Below are 20,815 nucleotides of genomic sequence, written 5' to 3' on the forward strand. Positions count from 1 at the left end.
AGGCATTCTAAGTCACAGGATGAGATAGGAGGCCGGCACAAGATACGGGTCACAAAGACCTTGCTGATAAAACAGGTTTCAGTAAAGAAGCCAGCCGAATCCCACCAGAATCAAGATGGCATAATAAGTGACCTCTGGTCGTCCTTACTGCTCATTATACGCCAATTATAATGCATTAGCATGCTAAAAGACATGCCCACCAGCGCCGTGACCACTTACAGATGCCATGGCAACAATAAGAAGTGACCCTATATGGTCTAAAAAGGGGGAGGAATCCTCAGTTCCGGTAACTTTGGACCCCTTTCCCAGAAACCTCATGAATAATCCACCCCTTGTTTAGCTTACATTCAATAAAAAACTGTAAGTATCCTTAGTCAAGCCGCCCAGGCCGCTGCTGTGCCTATGGAGTAGCCACTCTTTTGCTTCTTTACTTCTCTAATAAACTTGCTTTCATTTGACTCTATGAACTTGCCCCAAATTATTTCTTGCATGAGATCCAAGAACAATCTCTTGGGTCTGGATCGGGACCCCTGTCCGGTAACGAAACGATCTGAGGGTTGCTACATGAGAGACAGTGACTGCTTTTGATCAGAAAACCCTCAGCGATCTGCCCATGCTCCTCACTTTCCTGGGGGGCAAGGAGGGGAGTAAGGCACTGTGGGAATCCTTAGCCCTGGAGATGTGCTACTGCTTTCCTGCAGAGCTGGAGAAATGCTATCACATGGCAACATCCCCAAGGATCTGGGCTTGCAGCCCTGGGAACTGGTGGAACGTGGAGTCCTTATCATTTCTGAAGATAGAACACGGCACTATAAAATCAACTTGGAAAATAGATAGTATTTATATACTGCATTGCTAAGAAACTTGATAGAAAAGAGCTGGGTGGCTCAGCACTATGCTTTCTAAGTTTTGAGATTCTCTTTGAGGACCCACACAGCCTCATGCAGAAGTAGAAATTTGTCGTTTGTACACTGTTGGTGGGAATGTAAAATGGTCAACCCCTATGGAAAGCAGTATGGAGATTTCTCAAAGAACTAAAAATAGAACACCCATTCAACCCAGCAATCCCACTATTAGGTATCTACCCAAAGGAAAAGAAATCATTTTATCAAAAAGACACCTGTGCTGGGGACAGTGACTTACACCTGTAATCCCAGAATTTTGGGAGCCCAAGCCAGGTAGATCGCTTGAGCCCAGGAGCTCCAGACCAGCCTGGACAACATGGCAAAATGCCATCTCTACAAAAAAAATACAAAAAGTAGCCATGCATGGTGGCATGCCCCTGTAGTGGCAGCTACACAGGAGGCGGAGATGGGAGGATTGATTGAGCTGAGTTGGAGGCTGCAGTGAGTTATGATCCAGCCTGGGTGGCAAAACAAGACCCTGTCTCCAAAAAAAAAACCAGAAAACATCTACACTCATATGTTTATGGAAGCACTATTCACAACAGGAAAGTCACAGAATCAATGTAAGTGTTCATCAATAGTTGATTGGATAAAGAAAATGTGGTATATGTATACCACGGAATACTATGCAGCCATAAAAAAGAATGAAATTATGTCCTTCACAACATGGTTGGAGCTGGGGGCTGTTATTCTAGGTGAAATATCTTAGAACCAGAAAATCAAATACTGCATGTTCTCACTTATGTAAGTGGGAGCTAAACAGTGGGTACACAAAGACATAAAGATGGGAATAACAGACACTGGGGAATCCAAAAGTGGGGAGGGTGGGAGGGATTGAGGGTTGAAAACCTACCTGTTGGGTACTACATTCACTATGTGGGTGACGGGTTCACTAGAAGCCCAAACCTCAGCATTACACAACATACCCATGTAACACACCTGCACATGTACTCCTTGAATCTAAAATGAAATTCAATTTAAAAAGAAGTAGAAGTTCGGGATACAAATGACATGTCTAGCTTTCAAGGCAAGATGTTTTTTGGACATTAGTGAGGATACCACTGTCAGGACACACTTTTTCCTCCCAGATATTTATAATCCCAGCATTGGAATGAATTCTCTCCAGGCTTACATTCCAAGCCGTAGTCGGCCATGGGTAGTAAAAACAAAATCTGGGGGGAAGAAAGTATGCTGAAAGCATTCTCTTTCATTTAGAAAACTTTCCTTGTCTAATTATCCTTGGCTGTCAATTAGAAGTGAGGTACTTCAGAACAAAGGTCTCTGAGAAAATTTAAAAAAAAAAATTTTAATGAGGTACTAAAAAGCAAATTGTGCATGGATAATTTGTCACCAGGTAGTCTTCACTGTAGTAAATAGTAATCTGGGCTTTTCTTTGGGAAATGCCCAAATGTCAGCAGTTGCAGTTCTTTTCTCTGGTACCACATAGTTTCCTCAGAGAATGCTCTACGAGCCTTGACTGTGTGTGTGCAGGGTGTGGTGGGGGAGAGGTAGGTTATAAACCTAGATACTGATTTAAAGAGAACAAGAGAGGGGAAGAGGGGTGACACACCTGGAGTAAATATATAGACTTTCACATAATTTTTTCCTTATTTGACACTGTGCCTACTTTCTCTGAGTTTGGGCCTTCTTTGGTTCAATTTATCCAGAAAATAAAATTTCCATCTTCTGTGGGATGGAAAGAGTTATCTGGCTTCATAAAGTGGTATAGAGATCCTGGACACCCAACAACTCTGAACACAGACTTTAATGAATCTCACATCTCTAACCCTACACCTTCCCACCTTCCCTGGAATCTTCTGCTTGCAAAAATTTTGCATCTTACAAGGCTCTATCAAGTGGGTTTGTCTCTCTTTGGTATAACTACTTGCAGACATTTAGCATGTAACTTTTTCTGATCTATGAATTCATTTATCATTTCTCTGTTTTGGCCTTCAGATAATGGGTTGACATCTCTCATCCACTGTTGTCTCATTTCCTATTCTCTTTGTCCTTAGAAGTTAACATCTTTTAAAAATTCTTTCTGTTGTTTTATTTAGCAGCCTCTTAGGTAAAGCAGAAAGGATGAGAACAATCTGCAATTTGAAAATAGAAAACTTCATTAGGATTTTTAAATCCTTCATGTCATATTTGAGGAATTTTTTTCTATGTTTTGATTTCACTTTCAGGAAAGGGAAGGGGGGAAAAGGGTTTTGTTTTGGTTTGTCTTGCTCTGCTGCCCAGGCCAGAATGCAGTGGCACAATCATGGCTCACTGTAACCTCAACCTCTCAGGCTGAAGCAATCCTTCCACTTTAGCCTCCCATGTAGCTGGGCCAGAGGTGTGCACCATCACACCCAGCTAATTTTTAAATTTTTTGTAGAGACAGAATCTCACTATGTTGCCCAGGCTGGTCTCAAATTCCTGGGCTTAAGTGATCCTCCCATCTCAGCCTCCCAAAGTGCTGGGATTACAGGAATAAGGCACTGCGCTCAGCCCAGAAATTATTTAAATAATAACATATTATGTAGATTTTGCAAGGTCACCTAATATAAATTAGAAATTTGCCTTCGAAGCCTCCTGTAGTCTAAAAATAAACATTGAATGGCAAATGAAACAGATATTTGGAAATGGTTTAGCCATTAGATGTAGACCTTAAGACAAAGGGAGCCCATTATATGTGTAATAAATATAAGCAAGTCCAAGGCATTCCAAGTCTAGTGACATGGCATATAGTCTGCATTACTATTTCATTATGGAGAGAGCCTAAAACATATAATTAAGGTTATTTACTGTAAAGGTGTTATCTGAGTGAGATTTAAAAAATATTTTATATATTTTATCTTTCATTGCAAATAAATGGATTAAGTTCTACATTGCTATTTTATCTTCTTTTGCTGTATGAACAGCCATGCTAGGCTATTTTTGCCTCCATAAAAAGCATTTCACTGCATTCCAGCCTGGGTGACAGAGCAAGACAAAACAAAACCTTTTTTCCCCCCTTCCCTTTTCTGAGAATGAAATCAAAATATATGGATCCCACTGGGCTACAGTTCATGATGCACACATATTGCCAGTCTTTAAGCACTGTTTCTGTGAGTGGAAAAATGCACTCAAGATGTTTTGTGTCTGGTCACACCACAACAATCAACACAGCAGACTTCTGTGACCAAATGGGTCGGGGTTTCTCCCCACACACCAAGCAAGCAATCAGTTCTACAGCAGACACCAGCTGGGTGTTTTCCAATCCAATTCCAACACTATCTACCGGGAGAAAGCATCAGATCCCACAGGGTAAGTGCTCAGTATCCAAGACTGCACCCCACCCCACTCCTACCTCAGACACTAGTCGTTAAGTCCGGGGCTCCAGAACTTCTAACAGACCAGCTTCATGTTGAGGTTGCTATGGCCCCTCTTTGGGTTTAATTCACTAGAGCTGCTCACAGGACTCAGGGAAACACGTTTACTGGTTTACTATAAAAAATATTACAAAAGGATACAGATGAAATGATGCATAAGGTGAGACATAGGGAAAGAAGCACAGAAATTCCATGCCTTCCCCAGGGCTCCATCCTCCAAGAACCTCCATGTGTTTAGCTATCAGATAGCTTGCTGAACCCAGGGTTTTTATGGAAGCTTCACTACACAGGACTGGTTGATTGAATCATTTGCCAGTGGTGATCAGCTTAACCTTCAGCCCCTCTCCCCTTCTCTAGAGGTTGATCCTAATCCTGCCTTGGTCTTTCTGGCCACCAGACCCCATCCTAAGGCTACCTAGGGACTGCCAGCCTTCAAGTCAATCATTAGCATAGAAAAAAACATCACTTTGGAGTTTCTAAGGATTTTAGCAGCTGTATACCAGGAAATGAGTCAAAGACCAAATACATATTTCACAATATCACACTTTTCTTCACTTTGTCTCTCGGATCAAGAACACACAGAAATAACAATTGCTCCCAACTGATACCAACACCCAATATTATATCTTTTTTTTTCTAAACACTTGTACCAGGGGACCAATATTAGATCTTGAATTTAAGAGTTGAAGGCTCTCCATGTACTAATTCCATCTACTCTTCTAATGAACTCTGCTTATTTTTTCAAATGACATTTATGTACAAGCATTACTTATATACTTATGTACAATAAATCACTCCCAAAACTTAGTGGCATTAAAAAGCAATAAACATTTGTTATATCCCATAGTTTCTGTGTGTCCAAAATTCCAGAGTGGTTTCTCTCCATGTACAGACCTGATTTCTTTTTTTTTTTATACTTTAAGTTTTAGGGTACATGTGCACAACGTGCAGGTTTGTTACATATGTATGGATGTGCCATGTTGGTGTGCTGCACCCATTAACTCATCATTTACATTAGGTATATCTCCTAATGCTATCCCTCCCTCCTCCCCCAACCCCACAACAGGCCCTGGTGTGTGATGTTCCCCTTCCTGTGTCCAAGTGTTCTCACTGTTCAGTTCCCACTTATGAGAGAATATGTGGTGTTTGGTTTTTTGTCCTCGTGATAGTTTGCTGAGAATGATGGTTTCCAGCTTCATTCATGTCCCTACAAAGGACATGAACTCATCCTTTCTTATGGCTGCATAGTATTCCATGGTGTATATGTGTGCCACATTTTCTTAATCCAGTCTATCATTGATGGGTTGGTTCCAAGTCTTTGCTATTGTGAATAGTGCTGCAATAAACATATGTGTGCATGTGTCTTTACAGCAGCATGATTTATAATCCTTTGGGTATATACCCAGTAATGGGATGGCTGGGTCAAATGGTATTTCTAGTTCTAGATCCCTGAGGAATCGCCACACTGACTTCCACAAGGGTTGAACTAGTTTAGAGTCCCACCAACAGTGTAAAAGTGTTCCTATTTCTCCAAATCCTCTCCAGCACCTGTTGCTTCCTGACTTTTTAATGATCGCCATTCTAACTGGTGTGAGATGGTATCTCATTGTGGTTTTGATTTGCATTTCTCTGATGGCCAGTGATGATGAGTATTTTTTCATGTGTCTGTTGGCTGCATAAATGTCTTCTTTTGAGAAGTGTGTACAGACCTGATTTCAAAGCCACTCTCACACTTTATATTTTTATGGCAGCACCTCACTTCTAGGTAGGTAGCAAAAATTTGTACTGGTTATCTGCTGCTGCATCAGAAATTACTCCAAAATGAAGTGAAATAAATGAGCTACAAACATTTATATGTCATATAGTTTCTGTGGATCAGGAATTTAGGAGCAGCTTAGCTGGGTATTTCTCACTTAGGGGTCTCTCATGAGGTTTCTGTCAAGATGTCAGTTACAGTTTCAGTCATCTGAAGCCTTGACCAGGGGCTGGAAAATCTGATTCAAAGATGGATCACTCACATGACTGGCAAGTTCTGCTGGCTGTTCACAAGAAGGCCTCAGTTTGTCACCACTTGGACCTCTCTAAAGAGTGTCCCCACAATATTGTGGCGGATTTCCCTTGGCGTGAGCGATCCAAGAGAGAGGAAGCAAAAGTCACATGTCTTTATGACCTTGCCTTGCAAGTCACAAATCATTATTTCTGCAATAGCTTATCATTTACTCAGGACATTCCCATTCAATGTAGGAGGGGACTATACAAGATTAATACCAGGAGGTAAGAATCAATGGGAGCCATCTTGGAGGCTAGCTATCACAGTACCTGTGAGAAAAAAAAAAAAATCTAAGAAAAGATTGTAGAGAGAATGTGGGAGATAATTTCCATGGAAGGGTCACTCTCAGGCTTCAGGTGAATAGGAAGGGTGGGCATTGAGTTCAGGACATGTAGGAAATGGAAGTAAATCCAGGAAATGTAGCTCTTGCCTAGAAAAGAATATCCCAGTGATAAGGATACCCATGAAAAATTACTTTTTCTGCTTAGGAGTATGTTTTATTTATAAGAAAAAAATGTTAGGATTGTATAAAAATATATCATAAATATTGATAGGGGACATGAGAGTTTTGATGAGGCCAAGTGAATAAATTCATGAAGAGAAGAGCAGGAAATAAGCAAGAAAGGAGAAATGTTTTACTGGGTAAGTGCTCCTTTCTTGCTTATTTCTTGCTCTCCTCTTGATGCGTTTATTGTCTGGTACTGACTTGGAATGCGTGCACTTGGAAAGTCAATACTGGACTATAATTGTTTTATTTTCAATTTTCTCTCATGTTAGTACAGTACCTTACTTTGTATTCTGAATTTAGCTGCTCATTTATGAAGGAGAGAAAAGAGAGACATCTAACCTTTTCCCTTTTGCTCTTCTATAAGGAGATACAATATAGAAACTGCATATGGCAACAGAAAGAACAGGATTTTTAAAAATGAATATGCTACATTAACCATATGCCTGCTATTAATGGGAGTCAATGCACTGGCTACTATAAGAAAAAGAAACTGAAGCATAGATGTTAGAGAAATTTGAGGAATTAGAAGTACTAGAAAATGGCTGAACTGTGACACTGCCCCTGCAGTGGGCTTATTCTGGTGAGCTTCTTTTTTTTCTTCCCGAGACAGGGTCTCGCTCTGTTGCCCAGGCTGGAGTGCAATGGCCAGATCTTGGCTCACTGCAACCTCTGCCTCCCAGGTTTAAGCTATTCTTCCGCCTCAGCCTCCTGAGTAGCTGAGATTACAGGCACCCACCAAGATGCCCAGCTAATTTTTTGTATTTTTAGTAGAGACAGGGTTTCACCATGTTGGCCAGGCTGGTCTTAAACTCCTGGCCTCAAGTGATCTGCCTGCCTCGGCCTCCCAAAGTGCTGGGATTACAGGAGTGAGCCACTGCGCCCAGCCCTGCTGAGCATTCTTCATAAAATGTACCTGAAATGAGACAAGTCTTTCTCATGGGTAACAACCAAGGACTTCAGAATAGTGCTCTCTCAGGACATTGTCTCTTAAGGTAGAACACATTTCATGTGAAGCTTACAGAATGGGGTCATATGTTTCAATAGCAACAGTAATTAGAAAGAGATACATGATAAGAAAAGCCAAGGCCTTATACATTTTGAAAAACTGTACAAAACCCATGCTGATATTGAAAATACCTGCAGATGTTGAAAAACCAGATAGTGAAATTCTAGTTATGAGTGACAATTCATGGGTATTCTTTTGTTTTTTGATTTTTTTGTTCTTGTTGTTGTTTTTTATTGAGATGGAGTCTCGCTCCATCACCCAGGCTGGAGCGCGGTGGCACGATCTCGGCTCACTGCAATATCCACCTCCCAGGTTCAAGCAATTCTCCTGTCTCAGCCTCCTAAGTAGCTGGGACTACAGGTGCTTGCCATCACAGCCGGCTAATTTTTGTATTTTTAGTAGAGATGGGGTTTCACCTTGTTGGTCAGGCTGGTCTTGAACTCCTGACCTCAGGCGATCCATCTGTCTTGGCCTCCCAAATTGCTGGGATTACAGGCGTAAGCCACCATGCCCAGCCGGGTGTTCTTTTACAAGTAGAAAGACATCTACTAAAATTAGTGTAAGACTATTGCCTGACATGAGTTTCCAGTTAAGGGGTACCTGAAACTTCAACATGAGAATATGTTGTCTGCAAACTAGAATTTGAAAAGCAATGCTTATTTTTCCCTAGATATTAAAATTAGAACAAAAATAGACACCACCATGTAGCTGATCTTACAGAATGATTTAGAAAAGAAAGAGGAAGTCTTTCATCATCTCATTAGACCACCAGAGGTGAAACAGTGAGAGGAACCCACATACCCATAACTAAAGATAAATGTAAATGACAGTGTCCCAGTATGCCCCAGTTCCATTAAACAAAGTTATTTGGAGGAAAATATCACATTGGAAACCATACTCCATAACACCAAGGCCAGGGATCAGTACAAGAACATTAATACCTTCAATGAATTGTCAGGCATAATAACACAAGTAACAGAGGCAGATTCCCTGAGGTCAAGTTCTATGAAATACATTTGACCATACAGTTGGACTTGGAGAAAACAGAGCCAAGCATATACAGTAACATTGCCCAAGATAATAGGCAATCTTAAGCAATTAAAACCATTTCCCTGATTCCAACTAACCAAAATGATGCTGCTTCTGTTTTTAAGCACATATCCTCCAGAACACATATATTAGAAAATAGTAGCAAAGAACCTTCCAACTTTTTAATGAAGACCACTGCACTTGACATAGCACCTGACATGATGAAACATCTAAATCACATGCTTCTTAAGAATTAGATTGAATGGCCAGATAGGGTTACCAGAGAAAATAAGGGTTGAGTTGGGCCTTCAGTGACAAAAAGCTATCCATAAGAATATCTGGTGACTATTCCAAGAAAAGAGAACTGTAAGTGCTAAACTGTAGGAGGAAAGAGCTGAGTAAATTTGTTTATGCTGCAGATAAATTTGAAGCAAACCGTTTCTGCTGTAACCTAATTTATAAGCTTTCATTTAGAATTTTTTTTCCCATCTGAATTTGGTTGAAACTGATCTCTAAAATTTCTTAAATTTGAAAACAATTACATTTAGAATAGTTGTTTCCCTATAAACACTTTTTCTAACATTTCAGTCACTCTTTAATTATTTAGTATCTGTTATGGTCCATACCTTAATGGGTTGTAATAGTGGTAAATTTACTTCTGTTGTTTACTTACTATGTTCCAGGCATTGTTCTAAATAAGTCATTTATATGATTCAGCAGCCAGCAGCCAACAGCCCAATAACCCTATGAGGTAGGTAGTATTATTGCCTCCACTTTGGAGATGAGAAAATTGAGGTAAACAGATTGCTACCTGTGCAAGGTCACACAACTAATAGGTAACTGAGCTAGGATACGAACCGTGCATGACATGTCTTGATGTTAAGATTTTGATCTTTCTACTATTCTTCAGTAAGTTTACAGTCACTAATGTAGCAAAATATCTCAGTAAATTTAAAGCCAAGCAGGAGATACGAACAAAGGTAATTTACACTTTAGTTATAACAGATACTCATCCCAGTAGACCGTGCAGTGCATGAGTTTATAGACACTAAATGCTTTGTTCATCACTGCATATCCAGTAGCTTGTAGTTTGGTGCGCGCGCGCGCACACACACACACACACACAAAATGTTTGTCAAATAAATGAGAGAGGGAAGAACAAAATGCAAAGCCATAATAGGGTTGCTTAACCTAGAGGGAGAAAAGGGTCAGGAAAGCCTTGCTGAAGTCACTTAGGTTGAGACCTGAGGGTTAAGTAGGACTCAGACAAAGGGTAAAGTCATCTAGGTGGAGTGAACAGCTTGTTAAAAGGATCTATGGCCCAGGAGTGGGAGAATGAGTAAGCTCCTTGAAAAAAATGTAAGTTCAGAGTGGACCGACCATATACTGAATGCGGAGCTGAGGCTGAAAAGGTAAATGGAGCACTCATAATCTTGTGCATCTTTTTGAGAAATACAAACCTAGCCCTGAGAGCAATGAGATGTCACTGAAGGGTTTTCAGCATGGTAGTAACACAATCAAATATGTCTCAAAAAAATCAGTTTGGTGGCAGTGAAAACTAAATTGGATGGTAAAGAAGCTATTGCCATTTGATAGATAATAATAATGGCTTGAAATAGGACAGTGGCTGTAAGGATGAAGTAGAGTGAGTGAAGAACTTCTTAAGTAAAATCAAAAGTAGCAAGGGAAAGGGAGAAATGTAAAGTTATGGCTCTAGTGTCCAGCTTCCACAGTTGGGATGTGTGGTGGTGCCATTTATTTTTACTGGAACCCAGAAGGAAAAGCAAATTTTCGAGGAAGAGGAAAAGTTCCATTTTGAACCTGTATTTTTTTTTTTGAGATGGAGTTTTGTTCTGTTGCCCAGGCTGGAGCACAGTAGCATGATCTCGGCTCACTGCAACATCCGCCTCCCAGGTTCAAGCTATTCTCCTGCCTCACCCTCCCAAGTAGCTGGGATTACAGGTGCCCACCACCATGCCCAGCTAATTTGTTTTGTATTTTTAATAGAGATGGGTTTTGCCATGTTGGCCAGGCTGGTCTTGAACTCCTGACCTCAGGTGATCCACCTGCCTCAGCCTCCCAAGGTGTTGAGATATAGGCATGAGCCACTGCACCCGGCCATTTTGAACATTTACACTTGAGTTGCCTGAGAGATACTTTCAAGTATGTTTCTAGTACACATCTGGCTAAACTAAACCTGAAGCACAGAAGAATCAAGGTTGGAAATGTGGATTTTAGAATCCACTTAGAACTCATAACTGAAACAGGAATAGTGAGATCAATATACTATTTTGTTATTGTATCCAGAATCTTTCCTTTCTGTTATTGATGGAACTGCCACCATTGGTGTTGAGATCTTGGTAAGAATAAACTACTTGATAAATGATCCACTGTAAAGCCAGATATGGTGGGAGCTTTTCAGGTGTCAATCTTCTAAGTGTAGCAAAATACCTAGATTACAAAAACAGGAAATTTTGTCACCTAGCATCCTAAACTGTTTTTTTGTTGTTGTTTAATATATATTATTTGGAAACCTCAAGAAATAATACAAAACCTAGATATTGAGGGAAACCTTGCTTAAGCTTACATATTCTGCGCTAAAATCCTAGTCACGGCCAGGCACGGTGGCCCACGCCTGTAATCCCAGCACTTTGGGAGGCCGAGGCGGGTGGATCACAAGGTCAAGAGATCAAGACCATCCTGGCCAACATGGTGAAACCCCGTCTCTACTAAAATTACAAAAATTAGCTGGGCTTGGTGGCACATGCCTGTAGTCCCAGCTACTCCGGAGGCTGAGGCAGGAGAATCGCTTGAACCTGGGAGGCAGAGGTTGCAATGAGCCAAGATAACTGCACTCCAGCCTGGCGACACAGCAAGACTCCATCTAAAAAAAAAAACAAAAAACTTACTCATAAAAACGTTTCACTTAAAAAGATAAATTAGCCTTCTGAAGTCTGCAAATGTCAGCATATTTAATTATAGACCTGAGGACTAGGTAACTGACTTTTTTTTTTTTAACATTTTAATACTGTTTCTTGTCAGATAGAAGTAAAATGGACTTTAGGCCGGGTGTGGTGGCTCAGGCCTGTAATCCCACCACTTTGGGAGTCCAAGGTGGGCAGATCACCTGAGGTCATGAGTTCAAGACCAGCCTGACCAATATGGTGAAACCCTGTCTCTACTAAAACTACAAAATTAGCCAGGTGTGGTGGCACATGCCTGTAATCCCGGCTACTCGGGAGGCTGAGGCAGGAAAATCGCTTGAACCCAGGAGGCAGAGGCTGCAGTGAGCCGAGATCACACCATTGCACTCCAGCCTGGGCAACAATAGCAAAACTTTGTCTTAAAAAAAAAAGAGGCCGGGCGCGCTGGCTCATGCCTGTAATCCCAACACTCTGGGAGGCCAAGGCGGGCAGATCATGAGGTCAGGAGATCAAGATCATCCTGGCTAACACAGTGAAACCCCGTCTCTACTAAAAATACAAAAAAAAATTAGCTGGGCACGGTGGCGGGCACCTGAGTAGTCCCAGCTACTCAGGAGGCTGAGGCAGGAGAATGGTGTGAACCCAGGAGGCGGGGCTTGCAGTGAGCCGAGATGGTGCCACTGCACTCCAGCCTGGGTGACACAGCGAGACTCCGTCTCAAAAAAAAAACTTTAAATATTTTCAAACCCAAGCTTCTCATAAACCAACCTGTCAAACAAATTGCATACAACTCTGCCTCTTTTATCAGTAACTAATTTTTCAAAAATAGCTTATGTTGTGAGGCATTAGATTATCTTTAGAGCATGAGAAATTTGGTACCAACTTCCTTTATGAGCAATTTTGATGAAATAACATTGATAAATGACCTCAGTTCTCAGAATATTAATTATAGGAACTCAACTGAAGAAAATTAGAAATATTAATCCAAACCAATGGAATGGTTCATTGGACTGCACTTGATAACCACTGCTTTGTTTCCAACATTTTATGCAGGTAGATTTAGCGCTTTTTAAAAAAGGCACAAAGGCCTTCATCTACAAAAATTAGGGTACTTTAAGAAAGCTCTGTATCTAATGTTTCCCAGCTTTCAAGTAGATCAAATAGAATTGGAATCTTAATATGATGCAAACATGAACATTCCCAATTTCTTTACCCCTCTGTGTTCCTTTTTTTCATAAACCCTACTGCCTCTACCTGCAGAACGGGATCAAATTGCTTAGTCACTAAACTCCACGATGAAACCACCTCACAAGAGGACCTGACTCCCACCAACCATGAAAGAACAAGATACACTATAAAGTGAAAAACAGATGCTTTTATTTATTGTATTGGAAACAACTTAATAATTTGCATCTCTACATATAGAAAGCTGCTTTGAATAACTGGGAAAACAACTATTGCATGGGAAAACATATGCAAACTAGCATCATTGTCTCTAGACTAGGTTCTTCTTATTGATCTCACGTCATCACAAAGCAGCAACAGCAGCTTCTAGAAAATGGAGAAACAGTAAAGTCCTGCAATGAAGCTATAATTAAGGTTGAACCATACATTCCACTAATCCTGCAACTTTCCTACAATCATTTTTCTGCCTATACAATCCTGCTTCTTATAGGATGAACACCTAGCAAAACAATATAAATTTGCTGAAAAACAAAATTACAAACAAATGAAAGAACTTAACAGAACACACAGCATTAAAAGGACTAGGAAGCGCAAGGTCTTAATACCCAGTACAATAAAGCCAAGAATTTTCTAATGCTGACCAGTCTGAAGACTGAAATTAAATATCAGTTCTTTTTACTTCTCTAGGAGTGATTCTAGCTCCTCTTGCAAAGAGCTGAGTTGCTCCTTTTCTCGGTCTTCCTTTTGTTTGAGCTCATCCAGTACAGCCTGAAATCTGTTCTTGAGAGCCAGATTTTCCACTTTCATGATGAGATCCTCTTGTCGTTTTGCCCTGTCCTGGGTCTCTTGGAGCTTGCCTTTCATGTTGTCAATCTGCTTCTGAATTCCCATAACCAGCTGATTGGTTCCTTCATTTTCCTGGTGCTGTTCATCTGATTCATTTAGCTTGTCCTGTAGCTGTCTCTCCAGATCTTCCTCCGTGTCAATGATGTTTATATCTTCTTCATCTTGATGCTGGGTCTCATCTTCATCCTCACTGCTGCTGCTGAGGTCATTGAATATCTCCCGAAGCTCATCATGTTCTAATGAGTCATGGCCCTGCCTGTGACCAGACATTCCTGGAGAAGAGATATCCAGGCCTTGATTTTCTGCCTCCTTTGTTTCATCTTCGGCAATTATTTCCCACCGAGTACTAACAGCTTCAGCATCTGTACTCAGCAATCGTTTCACTTCTTTTTCAACATCTGGAGATTCAATATATTTCTTCTTTGCTGTCTTCCGGAACCTTCTCTTCCTGACATTCTTTAGAGGCAGAGTAATTCCGTGGTTCCAGATAAACTTTTTCTCTTTGTCCTTATCCTTTTTCTTGCTTGCTTTAGGATCAGTGCTAGCTACTGGCTCCTCCACAGGAGGATAGAGATCACCATCAACTGTGGATACAAGCATCTGACAGATATCAGCTGTCTTGTAAAAAGTTTTCTTATCAATGGTTTTCAAGCTCTCCATAACACAGGGCAGGTCTACTAATTTTGAGGCCAATGGAACACGATCCACTCTGACGATTCCATGACGCCCATCAGGATGTAACTCAATTGTCAGTCTGTCCTTGAGGTTGACATGACCAGACTGTACTGCCCTTCTCACAGTAGAGGCATATTCTGGAGGCAGACGTAAGATAAACTGGCTCTCCAGTTCGTGAGGAGCATCATCTTTGCTTTTACTCATCTTTATTTCCTTGTGATTCACTTCTCCAATAAATGCTGGTTACACTAAAAAGTTCCAGCTACTGCAATAGTTTAAAACACCAGTTTGCTATGAATTGAAATCTTTTAATTACAAGAAGTTCTCTGTAGATCAGCAGCTAAGCGTCTATTTTGCCTTAGTTTTTATTTAAGCTCCAAGTCTTTTCTCTAAATATGCTGTGACCGAATACCAGTCGTTAACACAAAGGCTTATTCACAGACTTAAGTTCATTAAATCAGATGCAATGCCAAGTCCCAACCTCTAGGTGCCGCTGCCGGACAACGCGGAGAGAGCTAGCGAGCTAGCTAGGGAACAGGAAAGCAAATGGCGGCTCCCCCGGAACGGTTTTCGGCCCAGAAAGCCCAGCAGAGATACTTTCAACTCACAAACTCTCCCGGAACAAAGACACAAAAAATCAGGGCTCAGCGAGCTCTCTTCGCCTCGGGTACTTACAATCCAGTGACGATTATAAGTTCAGTTTCACCGGGCCGGAGCGAAGGGAAGAGGAGGACGCAAGGAGCCAAGCGGGAGAGAGCCGAGCGTCTCCTTGTCGTTTCCTTAATTCTTCCTGCCGCTTGGCAGAGTGATCCACTACCGATTACTGATGAAAGGGCCCGGGATGGGCAGCGCGAAATCTTGCCGAGAGGCGCAGCTCGGATCACCAGACCCCGCACCTCGCCGGCCCTCCGTCCGGGTCGCCTACCCAGCAAAAACGGAAGTGCTGCGTCGCGACGCGGGGCGGGAGGCGGCTGTGAGTGACAGCCCCTCCGGGCGGAAGGGCGGAGCCCCAGCTAGCGCAGGCGCAATAGCGCAATTACGCTGCCCAGCGTGAAACTCATCTTTTCGCGAGAACTTGTTTTTCCGGGATGGAAATGACAGTGTTTCGGAAGAGCTGTTGGTTTCAAACTATTTAGAGCTTGGAAGTTCCAAGAAAGACACAGATTCGTCCCCCGCTAAGCCAGCACTTTTACGGGATCGCTGTGGGGCCGGATGGCTTCTAGACTTCCGGGTGATTCCGGGAGATGGGGGACGCCTTGCAGTAAGCGTCTTTGCTTCTGGAAACATCTCGGATGTTCCCTAGAGTCTAGCCTATCTGGTGCCAATACAAGAATGTGTAGTTACTATACAATGGATTTTAAAGTACCCAAATCAATGGAGTGAGGAGGACATGCAGCTTACTATATAATTCTAAGTCTCTATATATATGTTTGTTTGTTTGTTTGTTTTGGAGATGGAGTCTCAGGCTGTCACCCAGGCTAGAGTGCAGTGGCACAATATTGGCTGACTGCAACCTCCACCTCTGGGGTTCAAGCGATTCTCCTGCTTCAGCCTCTTAAGTAGTTGGGATTACAGGCACGTTCCACTACCCCAGCTAAGTTTTGTATTTTTAGTAAAGAAGGGGTTTCACCATGTTGGCCAGGCTGGTCTCGAACTCCTGACCTGAGGTGATCTGCCCGTCTTGGCCTCCCAAAGTACTAGGATTATAGGTGTGAGCCAGCGCCCATGGCCCAAAGTCTGTATTTTTTAATATAATTCCCTGTAGGGGAATTGTGCCTCTGGTTTTACTTGTGTTCTATAATACTTCTGGGGAAACAAGGGTGATTCCTTTTTATGTGCTTGATTTAGATGTAAATGTAAACAGAGAAGGAAGTGTTCTTTTGGACAGAATTGTCTGATAGACTGAGCATCTGGTTAAAGTAGATATAATTGAAGTATTGTTTCCTGTCTGTCATGTACAAGTAATTTTAAATTACTTTGACATTTTTTTTAACTCCACCTCTACTATTTTGCTGTTTTCTGCTTGTCTTTTCTATCAATAGTCAGGTATTCATCAACACATATTTTTATTATTTTAACATAACTGGGCAACAGTTGGTACTTATTTCTATTTATTTCCATTTATTTTTAAAATATCTGGGAGAGCATCAAGGCCGTTAATATTTCATTTCTATCCTCTAAAATATTAACAATTGCCCCTAAATTTAAGAGAATTCTCTTAAGATGTAATTAACATTTCCAAAATTCACTTTATTCGTGTATGATTAAAAGCTCCATGATAGTGATCTTTTTCTATCCTGGTCATTGTGTCCCAGTGCCTAGTACCGGAATGTGGGAGATACACAAAAAATATTTGCTAATTGAATGAAAAAACTGATCTGTCTAGAAAGATCATAGTCTCAAATCCTGTAGTGATTTCTGAGAGAAAATACATTCTTTGTCATTTTAAAATGAGATAGAGCCACTTTACATACATTTCCTTTCTAGTCAAGGACAATTCTAATTGTTATGAGGTGGGGAGGTTTACTAATAGTGTGTGTGAATGTGGTTTAGCTAGAATGAGATACTGTTGTGGGAGGAAATTAAAATGACCTGACGTTAGTTTGGTTTTTAATGTTAATTTTAAAAGAGAAAGTATGCCCTTCCAGATAACGGTAAATTATTTCTCTTTGCTTATAATGTGTTGAAGAATGTTAGCTGACTTACCTGTAATTTCCAGAATGATCTATTTCCTCTTTTTCAAAGATGAAGTTTTTTCTGTTACAGGCTTGAGCCACCTCGCCTGGCTGTGTTTTGTTTAACCATATAAAATGTGAGGTCATTATACATGAAAATAATCCAAATATTACTCAGCATCTTCCCTATGAGTTTTATGATGCTCAAATATTCTTATCATAGAAGGTAACTTGAGATAAATTGTATGCAATTTTTCATTTTCCAAAATTACTGTGTATTTTAGTTTCTAAATCTTTCTTTACATGGAATATTGCCAGACATAGTTAAAAGGATTAACTAAGGTTTTTTTTTAATGTATCTAGCTCCTTCAGTCCTGAAATACATTTTCTGCTTTTAACACATTTTCTATATGCTGTTTTAGAGGAGGAAATTATATTGACCCTAAATATTTTTTAAAATTGGATTTATCAGTAGACATTAAGATAATCTGCTGGGTGCAGTGGCTCATGCCTGTAATCCCAGCACTTTGGGAGGCCAAGGCGGATGGATCATCTGAGGTCAGGAGTTCGAGACCAGCCTGGCCAACATGGTGAAACCCCATCTCTACTAAAAATACAAAAAAAGGGCCAGGCGCCGTGGCTTACGCCTGTATTCCCAGCACTTTGGGAGGCCGAGGCGGGTGGATCACGAGGTCAGGAGATTGAGACCATCCTGGCTAACACAGTGAAATCCCGTCTCTACTAAAAATACAAGAAATTAGCCGAGTGCGGTGGCAGGCACCTGTAGTCCCAGCTGCTCGGGAGGCTGAGGCAGGAGAATGGCGTGAACCGGGGAGGCAGAGTTTGCAGTGAGCCGAGATCGCGCCACTGCACTCCAGCCTGGGCAATAGAGGGGACTCCTTCTCAAAAAACAAAAACAAATTAGCCAGGCTTGGCGGCGGGTACCTGTAATCCCAGCTACTCGGGAGACTGAGGGAGGAGAATTGCTTGAACCCGGGAAGCGACGGTTGCAGTGAGCCAAGATTGCACCATTGCACTCCAGCCTGGGCAACACTGGAGGAAAATTCCATCTCAAAAAGAAAAAAAAAAAAAAGATAATGTGATGTGGCAGGCCTCTGCCTATCACTAAGGCCTAAGGCCTCTGCCACATCACATTATCTTAATGTCTACTGATAAATCCCCAGTTTTTTTTTTTAAAAAGTTCCATTAGACATTCAGAAAAACTCTGAATTGATGAATTACACTCCTGTGGTTGTTCCATGGAATATCTGTGATACCAGTGAACAAAAGATTTGGGGAGAGCAATAAATTCCCCAGTGTGGTAACAAGTCCTCCAAAGACTTCCTGTCTGTGATTAAGGAGTGTGGCAATCAGGTTACTAATAATCGTGTATGTTTGAAAATTCCCTTTAATACACTTTCTAGTTCTTTAAAGGGCTCCAAAGTATAAGCTGCCCTTTAATACACTTTTTAGTTCCTTAAAGGGCTGCTTATACTTTGGAGGTTAAATTATGGGTGATGGGAGAAATCCTGCTTATATTTAGGAGGTAGAAAATTATAGGGGTGAGGAAATAGCAAATACCACAGAAAAGCCAGCTTACATATTGCTATATCACCATATATTTTAAAGATAAAAACGTTAACTAAAAATATTTAGCAGTTCTTGTATCTAGTAGGATGTTTTCTATAGGAAAACTTGAAATCTAATTTATGCTGGTTTAAACAGTAAGAAAATCTGTGATCCCAAAAAACAGGTAGTCTAGCACAGCATTGTCCTATAGAAATATAATGTGGGCCACAGATGGTCAGCCACAGATGTGATTTTAGATTATCTGGTAGCCACATTCAAATAGCAAAAAGAAACAAGTGAAATTTCAATAATTTTAATCCAATATATCTAAGATATAATTGCAACATATTTTTACAATAATGTAAAGATATTAATAATACATTTTACATTCTTGTTTTGTACTAAATCTTCAACACCTAGTGTGTGTTTTACAATTACAGCACATCTCAGTTTGGACTAGCTGCATTTCAAGTGCTCAGTGGCCACATGTGGCTGGTTGTTACTCTAGTGGACAGTGCAGGTCTAGAAGTTTCACTGCCTCTAGGCCAGATACAATCATGGTGTAGCACAAATTGTTTTTTCTTCCTAATTTTGAAGAATGAGCACTTATTTATACTTTTTCTATTGTTTCAGCTCTGCTTTCCTCTCCTTGTGGAATTCTAAAGGCTGTAGTCACAAGATACCAGCCAGCAGCAATAACTGGAGAACTTTCTTCCTTGTCCGTGACAAGAGAGTGACTCTCCCCAAACAGTCTATCTTTCAATCCAACTGGACCAACTTAGGCCATGTTCCTATTCTTAGCTCAGTAATACTAGGGAAATACCCTAAGCCTGTGTTTCTGAAAATGGTTGGGGAGAGGTGAGGTGACATTTGGTAATGTCTGGAGACATTTATGGTTGTCACAACTGTAGGGGGTGGGTCCTACTGGTATCTAGTACATAGAGGCCAGGGATACTGCTAAACATTTTACAAGACACAGAACAGCTCCCCCACCACAAAGAATTATATGGCTCAAAATAGTACCAGGGTTGAGAAGCCCTGCTTTAAGCTTATTATTTTAAGTCTATATTCCTAACTAAGCACTGTCAAGAGGATGAGATTATCATTATTAGATTAAATTTATCAGAACCTATTACAGCTCTGAATAGGTTCTGCTTCCCTAGGTACATTAAGGGCAAACACCTAAACTAAAAGGAAGTGTTACAAGAGGAAAAAGGGGCATGAGCAACCAATAGTATCCATAAAAGAGCTGATTATTTTCGTAATTGTGAAAGTATATATCTATTTTAAAAGTATGGATAAGCATTGAATGTAAATTCTTTGTATCAGTAGTTACATAATGCAATTATTCATAATTTTACATTTTTATTAGTATTTTCTATCTTTTATAGTGAAATTTTCTCCTTTAATATATTGAATTTACAGTGAGAATTTTTTATAATTTTTTTACAGTGGATAATTTCTTGAGTAGCCATTTTTACAAAAAATAAGTTTCAATAGTGTGTCATCTTGAAAAGGAAATGTCAAGAGGGAAAAATTTGTAAGAATTCTTAGTCGAATTTTAATGTATTTTAGGCTGGGTGCGGTGGTTCACACCTGTAATCCCAGCACTTTGGGAGGCCAAGGTGGACGGATTACCTGAGGTCAGGAGTTCGAGACCATCCTGGCCAGCATGGCGAAACCCCATCTCTACTAAAAATACAAAAATTAGTCGAGCATTGTGGTGTGTACATGTAATCCTAGCTACTAGGGAGCCTGAGGCAGGAGAATTGTTTGAACCCTTGAGACGGAGGTTGCAGTGAGCCATGATCATGCCACTGCACTCCAGCCTGGGTGACAAAGCAAGACTCTGTCTCAAAAAAAAAAAAAAAAATTAAGAATTTTAATAAATTAAAACGTTAGAACTAAATTTTGTGAAATGATCATTTTGTTAATATTTTATCAAAAACAATGATTTGTACCCTTCTTAGTAAAGCAGCTGGTATTTTAAAATATGTCTCGAGAAAAAAGCCAGTACAGTCTCTTGTGAGGACCTTGAAAACTAACCTGCTAGGGATATCATACTGGGCCTCTGGGTGCCGCTGTCC

The 20,815-nt window shown here is 40.7% G+C and overlaps 1 protein-coding gene across 1 annotated transcript; it reads right to left on the reverse strand.

The window, feature by feature from the left end:
- Positions 1–13,133: 13,133 nt before the first annotated feature.
- TAF7 (TATA-box binding protein associated factor 7) lies at positions 13,134–15,717 on the reverse strand. Its single transcript, XM_009449821.3, has one exon. The coding sequence runs from the start codon at positions 14,686–14,688 to the stop codon at positions 13,639–13,641; it is 1,050 nt and encodes a 349-aa protein (XP_009448096.3). The 5' UTR covers positions 14,689–15,717; the 3' UTR covers positions 13,134–13,638.
- Positions 15,718–20,815: the final 5,098 nt, after the last annotated feature.

Source organism: Pan troglodytes, chromosome 4 (genome assembly GCF_028858775.2).
Source record: "Pan troglodytes isolate AG18354 chromosome 4, NHGRI_mPanTro3-v2.0_pri, whole genome shotgun sequence".
Classification (NCBI taxonomy): domain Eukaryota; kingdom Metazoa; phylum Chordata; class Mammalia; order Primates; family Hominidae; genus Pan; species Pan troglodytes.